This window comes from Mirounga angustirostris, unplaced genomic scaffold (genome assembly GCF_029215605.1).
Source record: "Mirounga angustirostris isolate CCGP_5_RB_7025 unplaced genomic scaffold, mMirAng1.0.hap1 SCAF_3, whole genome shotgun sequence".
NCBI classification, from domain to species: Eukaryota; Metazoa; Chordata; class Mammalia; order Carnivora; family Phocidae; genus Mirounga; species Mirounga angustirostris.
Window position 1 is genome coordinate 107,540,131 of NW_026991711.1, and position 21,831 is coordinate 107,561,961.

The 21,831-nt window shown below is 34.5% G+C and overlaps 1 protein-coding gene across 1 annotated transcript in view; it reads right to left on the bottom strand.

Annotated features, from left to right (window-relative positions):
* The window catches only part of LRP1B (LDL receptor related protein 1B), a 1,839,752-nt gene that overhangs the window by 204,493 nt on the left and 1,613,428 nt on the right, over positions 1-21,831 (bottom strand). The window contains exons 60-62 of the mRNA XM_045868938.3: positions 19,282-19,481; positions 5,251-5,439; positions 4,281-4,429 (exon numbers count right to left, since the gene is read on the bottom strand). Of these exons, the coding sequence (XP_045724894.2) occupies positions 4,281-4,429; positions 5,251-5,439; positions 19,282-19,481 (538 nt within the window). The remainder of the gene's footprint in view (positions 1-4,280; positions 4,430-5,250; positions 5,440-19,281; positions 19,482-21,831) is intronic.

A 21,831-nucleotide genomic window follows, 5' to 3' on the forward strand; every position in this document is an offset into this window, starting at 1 on the left:
TTTTTCCCAGTAGCAATATGGGAGGGAATAGATCACTGTGAATCCAGGGAAGATTTGACTGTTCAACTGATTTTCCTGTACTTGCTTAGCCTGTGGTCGTGTCTGTGGTGGTTTTATAAATGACCACAGGAAAAATATTACCTTTATGGATAGTGACTGTCTGGGGATATAAGGCTAACTCTGAAAGCAATTGCCCTGAACATTAAACATTTCCAGTCATTACAATATATCAAAGTACATTAACAAGAGAATTTCATATCTCCTGAGTATATTCAAAACCTTCCCAATCAAGATTTGAAAAATATCTAAAATACATATTTTAAAACTCACTACATATGCCTGATTTAAATAAACACCAACTGTTGGAATTACATATGACATGACGATTGTGCTTGCCATTTCATTTTTAATAAGACCATAAAAAGGTTTTGAGCTAAGAGATGGCCAGGGTAAAATATACTTATTACATTACTTTTTATGTTAATCAACATTTTATTCATTACTCTCAAAGGAAGATTTCTTCTATTTTGTGTCTGGGCTTCATTTTTTCATACTTAAATACAGTAACTTAAAAAAGATAAATGCTAAATATAAATATAAAACATTCTTCATGGTAAATGTTCTCCAAGACTAATATCTTCATAAAATAAATTGCAAACTGCAATTATCACCCACAAGAAGAAGCTATAAAGAAACTACTAAACACATGTCTATTAAAATGAATACAAGTATAAAATACAAATCCTGCACACACAAGTGAGGTTTACTTGCAATAGAAAAAGTCTCCATTTAAAAACTAAGTAAAGCTATTTTTTAATTTACTTTTTATTGGAATATAAAAATGATTTAAATTTAATATCTGAAGTGATAAGTGCTCTAATACTGTATTTAATCTTGATTTTTACCAGATTTTCATGTTTATTTTCAATTCTAATAGAATTCTTACTGGTATGATTTGCCTATTTTATTTTTCTAAAAATCAATGCTAGTCAGGGGATATATCTTTGGTTGCGTTCATAAGATGTTAAAAAATAAAAAATCCTGTAGTAAGATAAATTTAAAAGGTAACATTTTTTATCAGAATGCTAAATGGTATGATTCTGAAATACTTGGATTATTTGCTTCATTTCAATTTCAAACCTCACTTAAAATTGTGTTTCTATGAACTGACTTTTCTCCAAGAAGTGTATAGTAGATAGTTTTTTCTCTCTTACTACATCAGAAAAAAAAAAAAAAATCATCAGTAAATGGCTGCATAAACCCTAAGACTTACTGGGATAACCACTGATGGATTGCATTAACTGTTCTTCATTAACTTTTTCGTAAAAATGAAACAAATGAACTGATATCTCTTTTCTTCAGGAAGTACTGCTGACAGCAAAGATAGCAACAATTTGTGTTGTTATTGTTAGTGTTCTGTCTCACTATTGTTGAATTTTTTTAATTAAAAAAAAACTTATGTAAAAACACTATTGGGGTATTTAAAAGTTATATCTATATATCTATATATATATGTATATTTTAAAGATTTTATTTATTTGACAGAGACACAGCGAGAGAGGGAACACAAGCAGGAGGAGTGGGAGAGGGAAAAGCAGGCTTCCCACCGAGCAGGCAGCCCGATGCGGGGCTCGATCCCAGGACCCTGGGACCATGACCTGAGCCGAAGGCAAATGCTTAATCATATCATCAATGATACCAAATTAGGAGATAATTTAATTATATGAATAATATTTTTCTGGGTTGATTTAGGTATTCATTTAATTGATCTGATTTTTTTTGGCATTGAATAAACATAATTATAGGTTTTCTTATATAATAATTTGAAATATTTTATTCCCTTTATGATTACAGGAAGGCTGATGCTTTGAGATGTTCATCTGTGTGTCAAGCATCCTTTGGCTTTGCTCTGTTTCTGGTTGGCTACAGAGGCTCACCACACTGTAAGTGGCTTAGGCAGGCATCATTGTTCCTACTAATTCACCTAAGGCCACAGTGTTAGGCACCAACAGAGGGACTCTTGGACCCCACCCCGCACACCCCTCTGCCAACAAGGGACTGAGGTTATTTCAGAATAACCTTGAGGGTTTTTTTTAAAAGATTTTATTTATTTAGTTGAGAGAGAGAGAAGGAGAGACAGTGAGAGAGTACCAGTGGGAAGGAGAGGGAGAAGCATGCTCCCAGCAGAGCAAGGAGCCCGATGTGGGGCTCGATCCCAGGGCCCTGAGATTATGACCTGAGCCGAAGGCAGAAGCTTAACCGACTGAGCCACCCAGGTACCCCTAACCTCGACTTTAAGCTGGAAATTTGTCTAAACTAAATAGTACAAACAGGAATTATATTTTAAAAGTTTTAAGAACCTGGGATTTCTCCCTTAAATTTTCTCTCTAGGAATAATTAGGTTGTTTATTTTGCCTCTCACAGTGACTTAAATCTCTAGTTCTCTCAAGATAATGTATTTTGTCTACACAAATACTTAGGGGATTATAATTAAAACAGTACACTTTCGGGGCGCCTGGGTGGCTCAGATGGTTAAGCGTCTGCCTTCGGCTCAGGTCATGATCCCAGGGTCCTGGGATCGAGTCCCGCATCGGGTTCCCTGCTCAGTGCAGAGCCTGCTTCTCCCTCTCCCTCTGCCACTCCCTCTGCTTGTGCTCTTCTGTCTATCTCTCTGTCAAATAAATAAATAAAATCTTTAAAAAAACAAACAAACAAACAAACAATACACTTTGTAAAGAAAGAAGAAATTGTGGCCTGTGCTTCCAATTACACATCAGAATCTCCTGATGGCAGCTCACACTAATTGCACACATGTCCTTAAGTGTGTTCTAGTCACACCCCAGGACAAGGGCAGTAACAACACTTACTATGTGCCAGAAACTTCTCCCATTTAATCTCCATAAGAGTGGCCTGGAAATATTAGTATTTCCATTTTTTTATTTATTTTTTATTTTTTATTTTTTAAAGATTTTATTTATTTATTTGAGAGAGAGAGAATGAGAGACAGAGAGCACGAGAGGGAAGAGGGCAGAGGGAGAAGCAGACCCTCTGCTCAGCAGGGAGCCCGATGCGGGACTCGATCCTGGGACTCCAGGATCATGACCTGAGCTGAAGGCAGTCGCTTAACCAACTGAGCCACCCAGGCGCCCAGTATTTCCATTTTAAAGATGAGAAAACTAAAGCATCATGAGAGTAAGTAAAAAACCCAGGATTATTCAGCCAATTTCAAGCAGAGTCAGGGTCACAGTCCCAGCGAATCTGGCTTCAGAGTCTGTGCCCTTAACTACTACACATACCAGCTACCTCAAAGCGGTTTGATGGTTGGCATTGTACAGTTCTTTAATGGTGATACTCAGAGTGATAACTTGAGAAGCTGGGTGAGCTAGTATTAGCTTCTCCATTCTGAAAATAAGCACACCCAAAGAGGAATTCAGTGTTTTACCAGGATGCCACTGCTAGAAGTGGAAAACCAGCAGATTCAAAACACAGAATTCTAAGAAGAAATTTTAGCTATGTTCAAAACAAATCATAGTTTCCTTGACAATTTTATCTTACACAACAGAGTGACTCAAATATAAAAAAAGTCAAATCTTATAATGTCATATGACTATTATCCAAAATTTGAAAGTAGTAATATCAAGCCCATGTAACTTATCATTGAGTGCACATTTTAATATCTTTACTAGAAATAATTACATGTTGAAGAAAAAGAGGTTTTGGGAGGAAACTATTTAGATCATATAATTTTTCAATTAAAAAGTCTAGAAAATTACTTTTGTCCAATTCATCTTTTCCATTACCACCTGCTCTGAGGAATGGGAGAGGGGAAGAGATGGTGACACAGTAGATTATCTAGGAAGATTTGTTTATTTGTTTAAACTGTATATATCTTTGTCTTCACCCTATGCCACAATCACCCTGGCTTCTTGAAATAGATCAGATCTCTTCTGATGATTCTTCTAGGTCCATTCTTGATTTGAACCATTACTCTCTATGGAGCTGTGTAAAAATGATTTTCAGGGTTGTTTTTGTTTCTCTTTTTGACCTCTATTTGTACCTCCTGTTTCCTAAGGTCTCGTTCTCAGGATGCACATCAATTGCTTTTCCCTTACTCTATGACCCTCTATATGATGTATGGAATGGTCATCATGCTATGCTATGCTAAACAACAACAACAAAAATGTTTCAAAATGGCTTAAGCCAATAAATAAAATGCAGGCAAAACCTTTATAACAGCTTGATAATACATTTTATGAAATAATTTCAAGACCTCTACTCACCTGACTGGCTGTGCAGTTAGATAAGCAAGTCCTATTGTCGGCTGCAAGATAGAAGTTGGTGGGACATGCACAGGTATGAGTCTTTCCAGGGGCTAAAAGGCACAGATGACTGCAGCCGCCGTTATTTATCATACAGACATGTTTGGAGACTACAGATGAGAAAGAAACAGCAAAACAGAGAAATCAAGGCCAAGATATAATATGGGATTAGAGACAGGGCATTTAAACTTTATAACTTGTAGAATTTTGTAATCAAGAAGTCATCAAGTTCATAAATGTAATTGTATTTTGTTGTAAATTCTATTCATTGCCCAATGGCATTCGTTTTACTATTAAATAATTTTAAGGATGTAGTTCCACAAAAACAAGCATTTTAGTAGAAAAAAAATTGTCCATCAGAAAAATATAGACTAGAAGCATTTTGGATGAAGACATACATATGTTTAGAAATATAAATGTAAAATAAAACAATGAAACAATGATTTACAACTAATAGTGTAGTGGCTTTGTTTTGTAAGCAAAATAATCAAACTTTTATTCCATGAGCCCTGATAGAATTCTTACTAGACATATGCCTAAAAAGCTTGATATGTTTCTCATTTTTAGAGCCCCAAAGATACTTAAATATAATTCCTTTCACCCAGCATTCCAGAAAGTAAGGATCCTATAACTATTTTGTAAAGAAATCATTTCAAGAATGCATTCTCTACTGCTCTAACTACATTTACTGTCATTTCAACTCAATATTTCAACAAATTAATAATTCTCTGTACTATTATTGAGCTTCTAATCATATTCCTTAATAGACATACTTCAAATCAGCTGAATTCATCCTATACAGTTATGCTAAATAATGAAATCTGGTACTTTTTCTCAGAAATAAATTTACACTTAACCATGGAGGAAACAAAAATGGAATGTTACTAAAAGATGTTGATGAGCTTATGGAAATCATGGAAAGAATAATTACCATCGGGTTGTCTATAAGAATGATACACCTGGATATCTGTGATGGCATGCCATGAGTTAATCAGTGAGAGTCTGTCTGCTCCCGAGGTTTTATGGGCACGGCTGAGTGACTTGGTTTTCCCATCAGTCCAGTAGATGTAGTCTTCAAACAATGTTAGTGCAATCACCCCTGGAATATCTTGATTAGGGACTGTAATAGGAGATGGTAAGATTAATGTTCAGTCTTGGAAGACTGCTAGTTAAAATATTCAATACTACATGGGCTGACAGATACAACTGCTACAGAACTTCATGTGAATAATTGCTGTGACAACTGTCAGGCCAGCAAGGTTCTTTATTACCGGTTAAGAGAATGCAGGATCTGGTGCAGGAGTTTACTTTGCTCAGAGTTTGCCTGATTCGGCCACTGGGAAGAAGTGAATGCAATCCTGCTCACGAGTAATGGCTGCTTCACCAGAAACAAATATCATCCAATATTTAAAATATATATATACATATATATATCCATCCAGTTGCTCCCAACTTAAGTCCTTACATCTACAGGTCATTGACTGCTTTCCCCCACTTCCAAATTGATTAAATCATATATCCAGGATGAAATGTTTATCTACCTGGAGATAGAATGACTATAAGACTACTATAAACTATTTTAGTCACTGAGATTTTATGAGTATTTTTACATGCAAGATGAGCTGGGATAGGGATGGAGGAAAATAAGTGTGACAGACAACAATGTATCAGACAGATTTAACAGTCATAAAACTGTTTAGTTGCAGGTTAAAATTATTTCATAATTATATTTTCATTATAGGACTAGGTTTAAATGTAAATAGTAGATTGAGCATCACAAATGTGAATTTTTCATTCAAGAGATTCCAGGGTCCTATCAGGCACATGAGATATGATAAATTTGTTTGGTGATTTAAGGTTAAGTAACTTTAAAATGTGGTAGAGTTTTCTTCAAAAAAAGTTTCAAAAGCTATCAATAAAGAAAATGGAAATTCCTTAATTTGCACGAACATTACAATGTTTCTCCATATTTATTTTCAAATCTACTTTTAGAAACTCTGAGAAACTGTTCATTAATGGAAAAAAGGTACTGGAAGTCCAGTAATAAGTACTTTTTTGTAAATTGGGTTTTCATGACTGAGAATTAATGTTTGGCATATTCCTCATCCAGGAGTAACTGAGACACTATCAAGATTTCAAATACAATTTGTTATTTTTATTCAGCTGGGTCAAATGTGATCAGAGAATTCACTATGACACAAAGAAAGTAGAAATAAAAGCAAATAGGTGACACTTTAAATCACTGATGACTATCACTGTAGGGTCTGGCCAGAAATCCATCTCAAAACAGGTATTATGCCTATGAAGGAAGTAAAACTCAAAAAAAAAAAAAATCCATATGTGTACACTTTTTTTTTTTTTTAAGATTTATTTATTTATTTGAGAGAGCGAGAATGAGAGAGAGTACATGAGAGGGGGGAGGGTCAGAGGGAGAAGCAGGCTCCTCGCCGAGCAGGGAGCCCGATGCGGGACTCGATCCAGGGACTCCAGGATCATGATCTGAGCCAAAGGCAGTTGCTTAACCAACTGAGCCACCCAGGCGCCCATATGTGTACACTTTTGATGCAAGTACTCAAACTGAATTATCTGTGTACTGCTTATAGACATGGAGCCTCTTGCTAGAATAAGTGGAACTGCATAGAAAGATGAAGAGGATACTTAACCAGAATGAATCATATCTGAGTTATTTACACAAACTATTCCCACTTTCCCTTTCTGGCTGTATAAATTCATTCCAGAAAGATAAAACAAATGTGGCAAAATTTTAACAACCAGGTGAATCTTGGTGATAGGTGATTGTAACAGTCTTTCAACATATACGTATGTTTGGAAATCTTCAAAATAAAACGAAAATTGGCAAAAAAAAGTTGAGAGGGACTCAATTCTTATTTCCTTAGATGTAAAGGAAATAATTAGATCATTAAATATGGACTTAAAAAGTTAATCATCATTTTAAATAATTTCAGTTCACCAGAGATTCAATTATTTATACACAAAAAGTGGAGTTATTGTATGAAATTACCTATTAACATCTCTAACGTTGCATAGTCTTTTTCATTATTCAGTAAGTAACTTATAGCTGACATTTGTTAAGTACTCAGGTACCAGGAAGTTGGCAGTGATTTTCAATGAGTGGGGAAGGCAATTCTGGCCCCACAGCAAAGAATGGTGAGGCCCAAATATTAATAGTTCTGAGGTTATGAAACCCTGCAGTAGGAGATCTACTTTATACACCTTATTTTAATTAATATGCATCAGTTTATTGTATAGTAGTAGACAGATCTCACTTCACAGATGAGAAAGCTAAGATCTGGAAAATTTAAGTATCTTGACCAAAGAGGGCGATTAAAAACTAGTAAATGAAGGTACTGATATTTAAATCTAAATCAGATTCTGGTTGCTGAGTCCTTTGCCATTTTCCCTACTAGCACTGTTTTCAAGAAAGCCAGCCTTGCGGGGCACCCAGGTGGCTCAGCTGGTTAAGCATCTGCCTTCGGCTCAGGTCGTAATCCCAGGGTCATGGGATCGAGCCCCGCATCAGGCTTCCTGCTCCGCAGGAAGCCAGCTTCTCCCTCTCCCACTCACCCTGCTGTGTTCCTTCTCTCGTTCTGTGTCTCTCTGTCAAATAAATAAATAAAATCTTAAAAAAAGAAAAAGAAAAAGAAAGCCAGCCTCGTAGGCTAAAGTACTGTTATAGATTGAATTGTTTCCTTTCTCTGAATTCATATGTTGAAGCCCTAGTCCCCAGGATGACTGTATTTGGAAACAGGTAAGAGTGGGGTCCTAATCCAATATGACCAGTGTCCTTATAAGAAGAGAGAAGCAGAGACACCAGGGAAGTACACATACAGAGAAAAAGTCATGTGAAGACATAGTAAGAAGATGGCCATCTACAAGCCAAGGAAAGAGGCCTCAGGAGAAACCAAGTCTGTCACCACCCTGGTCTTGGACTTCCAGCCTCTAGAACTGTGAGAAAATAAACTTTTGTTTAAGCCACCCAGATTGTGGTACTTTGTATGGCAGCCTTAGCAAAGTAATACAAGTATATAAAGCAATAAGACCGATTTTGTAAGCTCCATGTGAAAGTGGGTGGGGCAGAGGGGGGAGGGAGAGGGACAAGTAGACTCACGCTGAGCCTGACTAGGGGCTCTATCCCAGGACCCTCATGACCTGGGCTGAAACCAAGTCAGATACTTAACCAACTGAGACACCCAGGCACCCTGAAAGTCAGTTTATTTAATTACTTGATTGAAATTACATTATATTTTCAGACATGGGGCAATTTAAGTACTGGACAAGTTTGCTATCTCTAAGTTTGTAATGATTAACCACCAGAAAATCTCTGTTATCAGATAATCAGTATAAATTTATGGAGATCAGAAAGGTGAACTCTTACTTCAGAAGAAAGATGGCACACAGCTGAAAGTACAGAAAATGTAGAAAAGGTCAAGGTGAAGAAAATTAGTCCATTTGTCCAAAGTGACCATCTGTTTGATTTAATCCCTTGTTTGATATTGGGGTAAAGAACAGGACTGTCACTCTTAGCTTTATAAGCCCACTCTCAGGACTGCTCAATTGGCAAACATGTTTATTTCCCAAACACATCAAATACAACCACCAGAGTATTTTTTTCTAGAGAAAGCAAAGTAAAAACACCAACTTATGTTAACAAGGGGATATCTAGTCCCACATATCTAACACTATAGTAGCTCCAACAATCTATTCTCTAAGAGATGGTAAAAAGTTCACTTCATACCACAAACAATGCCAATGAAAATCAAGCCAAACAAAAGAAAGCAAAACAAACACACAATCAAACAAAATCTTTTTATATCGTCTTTCTAGGAGTTCAGCTCACAACTCGGCAGTATACCTTATTTCTTCTTGAGGACTTAAACCTCTCCAACAAGTTATTTGACTATTTGCTTAAGCTTCTGTGAAAAAAAAAAAAAAAGCCACATATTAACTGCTAAATGGTAAGTATAAATAAATGAGTGCCATGTTTGTTTTCCCATCACCAGATGAAGAATTCAGCCCACATGGAAGCTAAATGAGATGTTCTGAGCCAAATCATCATATATTTTGGTATAAGAAACTTCCCTGATTCAGAATGAGAAAAATAAAATTGCTTATTTTTGGCTGTCTCCTTATTTATTTTCTTATTTTTACTTTGTAAATATGTGCATTTATATGTATACATGCATTTATATATTACATATGTGTACATTTGTAATATATCTATTATACATATAGTTATATATGTATATTCATATATAATTCATAATAAGTACATAACAATAAATAAGTCATATAAACATTAATATGGAATGTGATGGCATGAGAAAAACGTTTAACAAATTCACTGAGATGTGGCTGTGTTTATGGAAAAAGCAGTCACTGTTTTCTCCAAATAATAATGGCTATCCTTTTTAAGAGAAAAAAATAATATGACCGATTATCATATATAAGACTGCACTTGCTTAATTAAAAGAAAATATGAAAAATAAACTTAAGGCACACTTCATTTACAGGTATTCAGTAGACATATAAAATAAGACAGAAAAAAAACAGAACTATTGCATGGGCTGTAACAGGTATTCATTATATATTTTAAAGCTGCTTTCTGCAGTTAAGTCTCTATTCTGGATAACAGCATTATTTATTTTACTATTTCCAGCATTTCACTCAAGTACTAGGCTCTTAATTTTTATCTTATAGCCTATATCTATCAGAATAAAGAACTTGGTATTTGGCAAAAAAATACATCAAAGAATACTCTTTGTGAAGTTTTCTTTTTTTAGTTAAGTCGGATGATATCTTATTAACATTCCTATTAATTACAACAAATAGAAAAGGTGGCAATCCAGAATATGCTTTTGGCTTAACCATTGCCTCACAGTTAGAGTTATTCTATTATAATACTCTTGATTATTGATTTTTTTTGATAGCACTCATCATGCTAAACAAGTATATTCCTGGATAATATCATTCTCATTTTGCATTTCAACTTATCTAGTTTAAATACTTAACAAAATGCCCCAATTACACAATATCCATCTTTCGTAGAGTTAAAATGTGGTAATCGGTCCTACGGGTAGGATATACTATTGGGATAGTGGCAGATTCAGCATGACTTTGCCTGGTGGGTTAAAATAGAAATTTCACTACAGGTGCTCTCTCTCTCTCTCTCTCTCTTTTTTTCCTTATATCTCCTCCAAGATTTACTTTAAGAATTAAATGTGATTTTAAAATATTATTTTATATGCAGCAATCCCTACAATTCATTATTTTAAAATTAATATAAAAACTTCAGCAATATTTTCTAAAGTAAGACAAATTTCATAGAACACAACCACCAAATTCAGTAATTATTATTATAAGTAAATCAAAATTACAGAGTAACTTGAGCATTGCTATTTTTTTCTTTTTTTGAATATAAAGAATTTATGTATTGTTTGGAAGAAAATACCCAAATGGTTGTCACTGTATGACTGATTAGGTTTGGAAATTTAATCTAAAAATTTAAAGTAAACAAGGATATCAAATAAAACTTGAAATTTTGTCAACTTTTTCTTTTTAAATGTATTTTAAGACTCCCATTTCTTATTCTTGGTGCCATTATCCTAAGTAAAGTCTCACATTCCCTTACACCTGAAATATTGCAAAATTATTCTAACTTTTTCATTGTTTTTAATCTCTTCCAATCTCTTTTGTGTCAGTCAGGTTTCCTGTAGTAAACAGAAAATACATTTTTAAATGATAATTTAAAAGATTTTAATAAATGAATTATTTACAGAGGTGTGGGCATGGTCAATGGACTGATGATGGATTGTTTTTTCCTACATCTGTTATTAGAACTTGGTGACAGCTATAGCTAAGGGGAAGGAACCACACAACAAGAACAGTGATCATTCAGTGGAGGAGCTCAGCCACTGCCAAACCACTGTGGTTGGGCCTGAGGGAAAGGAAATAAATAAATATTCCAACATCTTCCTCCAACCACCATCCAATCTCCTGTCAACCCCATGGGTACAATTCAACCTGAAGTCAGAAGATGACAGAGCCTGGGTGATGCAGTCCACAGAAGACTGCATTCTAGCATTTAGATCATGGCAAAGAAGTAAAGGTAGGATGACCTAGAACTCCATTCAGTCAATATTTCCAATTTTTTAAACTCTCACCTATCTCTTCTCTAATCAAAAATCATCAATGACACCCATTCTGTAGGCAGGTGCAAACATTTGAGCTTGACGAAAACACTGTCTTCAGAAGAGAGGATCAAGATGCTCAGCAATCCTCTATTCTGAGAGACCCTGATACTAACCATTTTTCTTAACATCCTTCTAGAAAAATAATGTACAACAAGCTATGTAGAGAAGTTGGGGCATAAATCAATGGAGCAGAGCATGAAAACAAAAAAAAAAAAATGGAAGAAATGAAACAAAGAAAAACAAATAGCATCGAAAAAATAAGGTGAGATTAAAGGAAGGCTGCAGAAAGAATATAGGCTGATAAACACATGATAAAATTAGATGATGGAAGAAAATGGTTTAATGTGCCAAAAAAAGTGGGAGATGCAAAGCAGTAGTCAGTAAGTGGGTGGATAATGATTTTTAGTTTATGAAGAACGACAGAGAAAAGTGAGTGGGAAATTGGCCCCAGTATACTAATTTCCGGACAATGACTGCTGAGACAGTAGCTGTAGCTACAAACACCCCATCAAAAAGAATGTGCTTTATATAACCTTAAGGCCAAGGACATTTATTCTTTGTCAGTAATTATGCATCCCCTTCAGTGTTATTGATTGTAGAGTCCTTTTTTTAATAAGTATTTCCTCAAAACCATCTATAAAAAGATATAAAATATTTCATTTAATATTTGCCTCCATGAACATTTTCCCTGCCTACTCTTTAATGCAAACCTGCTTAATGGTAATAGTATTATAAATAAAATTTCAGGCAAATGGATCCAAAGTCCATTGTTCAAAGTGAATAAAGGCATTAAGAAATGGCAAGAACACTAAGGATATCCAACATTTCCAAATACTATGATAGAATTTCAGATTTATTTTTTCCAGTATAAACATAATCTTTCAAAAAGTTCATCCATCAGTGAAACCTTAAATGGGATAAGAAATAAGTTTCTTCTATTCAGTATATGCCATAGTGAAGAGCAGATTTGAGCTGCTACTACCTGGGAATCTATTATATGAGACTGTCTTTTAAATACTGACACTGAGCAAATGTCCAAACAATAGTTATATGTCCCCCCTTAATGTATTAGTTTATACTGGGACACTTAAATGTATAACTTTTTGAAACAAATGTAATGTATGATGGCAAATATAGAAATTAATGCTATACTTAAAGTTCTTCTTTAAAGCCATTTGTAAGAGGCTAAAGGCATCCTTTGTCCATCCTTTTCTGTATTTTTTGCTTTTTTTTCTCCACCTTGTCACTTCAAATAATATGTACTCTCTATATAGATTAAGAATATGTGGTTTAATATAATTCAACCACTTCCTGGTCTCACCTACATATTTTTAAAGTTATTCATAGTAGAGGTCAAATATGGCCATTTCAATATTTAACATCTGAAAAGAGTATTTCTGTTAATGAATGTGAGAATTTATAAAACAGACAATGTGAATCGTCGTACATTTATTTTGAAAACTAGACTATGCCTATATGTATTAGCTCTTGACCAGGACACTGCTCTCCGGTCTCTAAACAAAGCAACAGAGTTTTTCTGCTGGTGATACAAACCTTCATAGACATTTGGCAATGTGTTTTCAGAGCCGATGACCAATACTAAATACAGGAGTTATGGTATTCCACACACACATGCATTAGGAATGTGTTTGAGAGTCCTAATGATAGGTGGAGCCTTAAAAAAAAAAAAAAAAGTACTTTGCCTTTGGGACAGATATCAACAGGGCCATTTACATGAATTTAGTATCTGGTCTTCCCACATTCCTACAATTATAAATATGGTTCTAGAATAAAAACAGAGAAGAGTGTAATATGTTTCAAGCATTTTAAAACATTCTAGGTAGTCCTAAGAATAAGTAGGAGTCGGTGAGGGAATTGATAGAACAGTCTTCTGTCCCAGTTCCAACCTCAGCTAAATTCCTCTAAGAAATATTAGAAAATCCCTGATTAAATAGAAGCCCCATTCTTTGGATAAAAACATTGAACCATACTGTGGCAAAACAACATGCTTAAATTAGAGAGCAACCTGGACCAAAGCCAGATCTACCGATCCCCAGTACCCCTCTGCCTCCAATTTAAGATGGGTCAGATTGTTGAAAGTGGCTGAAAACTCATGCTAGGGTAATACTTAAAATTTCCCATTTAAAAAAGCATGTGGATCATATGTGGCATTTGCAAAATAATAATCTATTTAAGCATATACACAATTTAATAAAACATGTCCTATTAAAGGAACAAAACTGAAAGACATGATTGACACTGAAATTCTAAGACTTTTTAGAAATGGGAGTTAATTTCAATTTATTTTACTGTTTCAGGAACATTTCTATAGTAACTGAATTGTATTTTGCTCCCTCCCATTAACTTTTATTGTATTGTAAACAGCACATCAACACTGTTGGCATAAAATAGCCTGTGAAGTTCTACTGTTCGTAATGGACTGTGAATGATAGAGATTTTTTTTTTTTCAAAAGTACTGAAATGAAATATCCTACCAAGAAAGAAACACTCTAGAATATTGTAAAGTCAGAGGGTGGTGTTTATTAGATTCCTTCCCTTTTTTGGTGAGTTTCAGTGTATATTTAAATATTCTAAAGACCCAAATGCAAGAGCTCCTGAGTTTCAAAATAGATGAGTGCAACATGCTCCCTTTGTCTTTTTCAACGTGTTTCCCCTTCAGAACAAAACCCGTCGTATATATATTTATGCTATTTCACCAGCAGCATGCTGAGATCTGGATTCCTTTTCCAACATTAATTAGATGATCACTGCATGGGTTATGATTTGGATTTTTAAATCCAAACAGAAAACTGCCCCCTCACGACACAAACTGGATTCCCAGAGCAGTAAACAAACAATTGAGGCGGACTATGGTATTGACACTTCAATGTGAGGACCTTCAGGTCTAGGAGTATAGAAACAAATGAAGAGCCATTGTCAATGTAATTGCATGAAATTTTAAACAATTTGTCCACAAACTAAAAGACAGTTCAGTGATAAACTGTAGTTTGGAATCATACCCAATGATTACTCTTCAGAGAAATTAGCAGTTATGAGTATATATTTTTCCAGCATGCTGGATAAAATATGTACATGACCAACTGATTTAACACAAGGTTAAATCATTCAGGGAAAAAGGAGAGTATTCTGAAAAAAAAATACTAGAAAAACCTGTTTATTCTAGATAAATTATCAGGTATTCTGAAATGCTTTTTAGGGAAAGATACAATGGAGGTTGTTTAATCATATCCTTAGAATTCCTCTTATGCTGACCCTTTTGTTAAAATTAATGTACCTCTCATCAAAACAGAGCTTTTCAAGAAGAATCTCGAAGTCATGCTTAGTTTGGTACTTTTTAAACTCCTTTTAAAAATGTACAAATATATGTGGAACTATTAAGTCATCAAAATAATGTTATTTTTTCCCAGCTAAGTGGATGATAATACAAAACATTCACTTAGTATTTGCAACTGAATCACCAATATTTCTGTTATTTTAAGCTTACGGATGCATCTCTCCTATTTTCTTTTCTTTTTTTCTTACCAAATAACTTTTGAATGTAATAATTTATCTCCATCCCCACAGCTCTAATCACTTCAAATATTTTCTCCTAAAATATTTTAACAGTCTCTAAAGTAGTTACCCTTCTAGGGTCTTTCATTTTCCATGCTGTTGTCAAGTCTAATGATAGCACTCTGTCAACTAAACACCATCAGTGGCTCCCTATGACCTAAAGGATAAATTCAAAATTACTTAGCATATAAGACCTGTCACAATCTGGCCGATATTTGCCCTTTTTCATCTAGTGACATTATCTCCCTCTTATACAACTTCCAATTATAGCCAAATTGTGTAAACTCCATGCTGTTTCGAGACTCTATTACATCTTTGCACATGCTGTTCCCTCTGTGTGAAGAATCCTCTATACATTTCCCCATATGGAGAACTTGTACTAAATCTCTCAGATTTCTCAAAGATTCCCTTACTTCAGCAAGTATATTCCTCTAACCCCTATCTAATTTATGTTTTTACTTGTATATCAGTTTGTTGTTTTGGTTTTTTTTTTTACCATTAACTTCTAAGTCCTTTAAAAACACAACCTTGGTCATCTTTGTAACTTGAGAGCCTAGCATAAGGCAAGGCATTGAAAGAGACATCGGTAAGTGTTTGTTGAATGAATACATGAATGAATGAATGGGCAGATCTAAAGGGAAGAAATCAGAGAAACCTAAAAAAAATGAACTAATGAAAATTTGATTTAAAATAAACTGTTTGACTCAGTCATCCAGTAGCATGTATCATATTCTATGGCATCATTATAGTAAATCATATTATTATAAAATTATTATAGTAAAAACCAGAAGAATGATATACACAGGCATTCGGAAGAGGTTCACATGGCTAAGATTGCATGTAGATGCTCCAAAGCTGGCAAATCGACTGTTTATTTGTTTATTTAATTTTGCAATGTGGTGTTTAGACTAGGTAGGAAGATGGTTTGGGGTAGAGGAGGTAGCAGAGAAAGATGGATGGAAATTCTTAAGCAAACTCTAAGTCACATGCACCTTGGAGGCAATCTGACCTCTTGTTTAGGGCATAGAATTCTGAATTTTTAGAAGTTCTTAGGCTGGATCAGTAACAATAAATTAATGCTTCATTTATGAAGTTACTGCATGGTTAAATCCCAGTATGTTTGGAAGGGAAAAAAAAAAACTGTCAGGGTTTATTTTTCCCCATTATTAAGGTTTGGCTTATCAAAAAGAGCCATAATTCTGAAACTTCTCAGATACCTTTCATGTTCTCCAATTACTTTGTCATGAATGGCATAGCCCACTCTTTTGTTAAGTTTTGGTTTTACTTTCAACAAGCAGAATAAAAAAGAACAATAACACCAGTCTGGTTAACAGAAAAAAAGAAATCAGTGACCAAACTAATGCAAAACTTATCATTAATGTCAAAGTCTCATTTTCCACCTCCACATATGTAATTAAGAGACGAAAGCATTCTCTATGTCTTTATGGGGAAAGTATGAGAAGTAGAAAATGGTACTCCTCTTCACAAACAAGGCAAATCTCCCTGCTCAGCAGGGAGCCTGCTTCTCCCTCTGCCTCTGCTGCCCCTGCTTGTGCTCGCTCTCTCTCTGGCAAATAAATAAAATCTTAAACAAAAACAACAACAACAACAACAACAACAACAACAAACCCATGGCAAATGAATGGCTCTCTTCTCATTGGCTGTGGAACTGACATAATTTAGGCTGCCTACAATTAGTAGCTCATTAGTAACTACTAGGTAATTGTTGGCTTGCATTCAGATATTGGCAGATGCCTGATAAGACACTTAATGAATTTTTCATTAGTCTTTCTGAGAAAGCCTTCAGGAGAAAAAATACTTCTGATGGCAGCAGCTCTTTTGGTTTCTTTTGCTTCCCCCTTGAGCCTCCGAGTATTTTCAAAATCAAATTTTAAAATATTAATGACATCATACCTAGGTTATCTTCCAGCCAAATATTTTACTCTAATAAATTTAGTGCTATTTCTCCCTGCTCTGTATGTCCCTCTCCCCAAAGTCACCACCAGTACTGGTGCAAGACACTTCATTTATACAAATTTATTTTTGTATTAAGTTTTCAAAGCATTAGTCACAGTTATCTGACATAATTTCTAAATAATGAATAGGGAATGGAAACAATAGTTTCTAATAGACAACATTTTTAACTACAATTTGTGTTCAAACACAAAGTCTCGAGTGAAAATAGGCAAATATTTGATGCTGCAAATATATTTTTAATATTCATTTATCTAACCAAAAATGGTTTAAATTCTATTGTACAGTGAAAGTTTTTGGCGGAAAGTAATGTATTCACAACAACCTAGCACTTTATATAGATGCTAAAAATAGATGGGTTCATAGTTACATGGGGAAAATACTGACTGCCACAATAAAACTTTCAATTATATCATCTAAGAATGTTGCTGAACATTTCATTATTGATTCTTTGGAGAAGATATAATTGCTGAATGCTAAGTGTGATTTTGATTTGTCAACATTACTTTTCCTTTAATTAAAATCCTAAAGTCATCTTTAAATAATTCTTCACTCAAATTGCATCCTGATGAGTTTCTTTATCTCTATAATTGGATTGCCAACACCTAAATAAGTGACTCCTCCAACTGCATGTTCTTGCCCTGAAATGAGCACCTCTAAAAGCTTTCTGCCAGCAATTTTAGTTAGAATGATCTATTTGTTTAAATATCAGCTGAGGGGGACTTAGGCAAAATCATTACGTGGTGTGACTTCAGTGACTTTGATCTCCTTCATTTTTATTTATCTATTTATTTTTTAAGGCAATGGCTTCATCCTTCTCAGGACTCCACACTGGCACACTTTTGCATGGCCTTACCTCACAGTGAGATTATTGATAATCCTCTCTTATCCTCTCCCCCGTTTTCCTCCTGCCAGGGTTTTGTTCTAAGCTTACTGCCAGGGAAGAAAGCAGCCTGAGAAGCTGAACCAGGCTACTGTGTGGGCTTTCTTTGGGACCTCTCTGTGAAACTTGTGCTATTTTACTATTTGAAGATAAAAACACCTATTAACAAAGGTGACATTAGGTCAATAAGGATCAATATAAAAAAAAAAATCATTTATCTTCATTCTAGGAAAAATCTTATCTTTACACATCTGAAATATTTTGAGTGTTCACTGGAATCATTTGTGGTTTCCTTTATATCCCTGTCATCTCCAGCTGCACCCCATTCTCCTTCGGCATGTCCTTCTCCATTGCTTTTTTGAAATCCCTCATCCTCAGCTCTTCTCCTCTCAGACTTCTCCCTCCTCCCTAATTGTAGTGTCACTTCCCTCATATCCAGTTGCTTCATTCGTTTTATATTTAGAGTTTTTTAATCTACTCAGAGTTATAAAAAATAGAAAATTAAAGTATCTGTAGAATTTTACATTTGTTGATATTCAAATAATCTCCTGAATGTTACCGTAATTTGAAAGCTGTTTTCCATGTTTACTTTGGTGGCCACTGTTGATTAGATAACAATAAATTTAATCATGTGTGCAGTATAATTGATAATTTTTGAATACTATTACGTCACTGTCTTTAAAGAACTGTACTTTTACTTAGCATTTTTTTATTTTTTATTTTTTTAAAGATTTTATTTATTTATTTGACAGAGAAAGACACAGCAAGAGAGGGAACACAAGCAGGGGGAGTGGGAGAGGGAGAAGCAGGCTTCCTGCTGAGCATGGAGCCCGATGTGGGGCTCGATTCCAGGACCCTGGGATCATGACCTGAGCTGAAGGCAGACGCTTAACGGCTAAGCCACCCAGGCACTCCACTTAGTATTTGTTTTTTAAATAAGCCGTACCAGTGCAATAATAACCTTATGTTTATAAGCATGTAACCTTCTGTTTCAATTCAGTTAGGATGTAACTAAGAAAAACATTGTTCAATTACCATAAAAACTATTTAGAAACATACAATTAGAGAAAATAATGTGAAAATGATTTTTATACATGATTACAGAAGTTCTGAATAAATATGCCTAATTCTTATTTACCAATATTGTTATAAAGGAGTATAATAGTGTAATCTTAAATTATAAAATGTATTTGAGAGAAATTATATATGACGAATACATATAAGGGTGTACATAATTTCTTTTTTTAAGCATGTGCATATTTTCTAAATGAATAATTTATGCACTGTTAAAATACTGAGTCATTGGTGCTGCTGGACCAACCTTTGTGTCTATGAGATCCATCCATGTTGCTAAATTCAATGTGATTTTCATCAGCCCAGTAGAGTCTATGGTTGACATAATCTATTGTTAGTGCCATGGGTCTAGAAATCTTGGTTTCTATGACAACACTCTGATTGGTTCCATCCATTCCAACACGTCCAATGTGAGGATACTCACAGCAGTCAATCCAATACAAATACCTAGGAAAGAAAATCAATAGCCATTTGTTTACACTCAGGGAGTGAAACATCACACAATATTTCACTTATTTACTCAGCTATTCCCCAAATTAATTCATTGTATCTCTCTGAATTATAACTTCTAAGAAGCATATTTTAAATGCAAGCTTTTCTTATGATTTTTATTAAACATACAGCACACTTTGAAATATCCATATAATTTTAAATATGTTTCCTTTAGCACACAAACCCATATATAGAACATATATTATTTCTACAACCATTCACAAATTACAGATCCCTAAAACTAACAGAGGCAAACCTTCAAGCTGCATCTGTAATGTTGGAGGAATAAAACTATCCACATATATATATTTTTTCTTTTGGGTTCATTACCAATGAAAATTTCAAAATGGGGGCGCCTGGGTGGCTCAGTTGGTTAAGCAACTGCCTTTGGCTCAGGTCATGATCCTGGAGTCCCGGGATCGAGTCCCGCATCGGACTCCCTGCTCGGCGGGGAGTCTGCTTCTCCCTCTGATCCTCCCCCTCTCATGCTCTCTGTCTCCCATTCTCTCTTTCAGATAAATAAAAAATCTTTAAAAAAAAAAAAAAAGAAAATTTCAAAATGATTCATGGAGGAGTACATTATATTTGCCTGAATCTGCATTGTTCAACGTGGTAGCCTTTAGCCAACTGTGACTCTTAACATTTAAATTAATTAAAATCATATAAAATTAAGTGAACTGGATTGTTCCTCAGTCATACTAGCCACATTTCAAGTACCCAATAACCATATGTCACTTGGCTACCATATCCAACAGCATAGATACAGAGTACTTCCATCACCACAGAAAGTTCTATTGGACGGTACTGATTTCAATTATGTTATTAGAAGTTCTAGAGTAAGGTATTTCAGACAGTAGTTAAAAAAAAACAATAAAAGGAAGAAAGTTATATTGGTACTAAAACTAACTGAGTTAAACATAAATATTGCGCCCTGGTAAAATATAAATAATGTATAAGTGACAGAAATTACTGAGATATTTCTATTTAATTAAACCATTTATTTTTTTCTCATAGTAGAAAAAGTCACTTTATCTTGTTGAATATGTTTATTTCTCTATATAATTCAAGATTTGAATTAGAGGATCGTTAATGTCCTTTTCACAGTCCAACACTAAAACTGAAACTTATGAACCCAATTTGTTTCCCCAGATCCATTCTTTTCTTTTTAGTAAGTATAAAATCACTGGCAATTAGTTCTTCATAGTTGGAAGATGTGTAATTAAAATAATATGGTATGGAGATTATTCTATATGGTTTATAACTGGCACATTTGGTTTAAAATCAAAATGTTCCTTAAAGAAAAATTTTCCTCATACATTCTGACAGTGATAATTATGTTTAGACATTTTAATCACACACTATAAGAGAAATAAAAGATTTGAGGAAAACCATTTATCAAATACTGGGCTAACATAAATAATCATTGTAAGAAATATGTGCATTTTTGTGTTGACAATCATTTTTTGGGGTTCTGCAACAAAGGCAGGGGATAGCAGATTATAAAGATTTTTTTTTCAAAGATTTTATTTATTTATTTGAGAGAGACAATGAGATAGAGAGAGCATGAGAGGGGATAGGGTCCGAGGGAGAAGCAGACTCCCTGCCGAGCAGGAAGCCCGATGCGGGACTCGATCCCAGGACTCCAGGATCATGACCTGAGCCGAAGGCAGTCGCTTAACCAACTGAGCCACCCAGGCGCCCCTCTAAAGATATTTTTAAAAGTTCTTTACTAGCCAAAATATCATTGAGTCCTAATTAAGCATGGCACTTAAAGTAAGAAATATGTATCTGATAAGGTTTAAACAAAAGGTAGACTATTGCAAGCAGAGATTCAAAGAGAGCTCCGAGAGTGAGAATTTAAAAACAAATTTGAGTCTGGAAATACAACAGTCAAGTTTGCATAGAGCAATATTGGACTTGCTATCCAGTGCTTATGTATATCTATGGTAGTTCTGAGCAAATTTAAAAATTTCACATCAGCATATAATAATAGATACCAAGCCTTTTAGAAATTGATTAAATGTACTGTTTCTTTAAATCCTGAATTATTTTAAGTTATTTAAATCTTGAATTATTATATTTTTATTTTGAAAGCAAACATATGTCAACAAAATACATCTAGAAAAACACAATCTATTCCTTTCTAGTAAATTTATGGGGGTGCATCTTGCTGTCTATACTAGAGATAATGGCAGTATAGATAAAAAGGAAGAAAATGAATCAGAAAGAAGTAAGAATGCAAAGATAGTTTATCTCACTGAAATCAGAACATTCCTCCTTGGCTTACTGTCTCTGAATCTTGGGA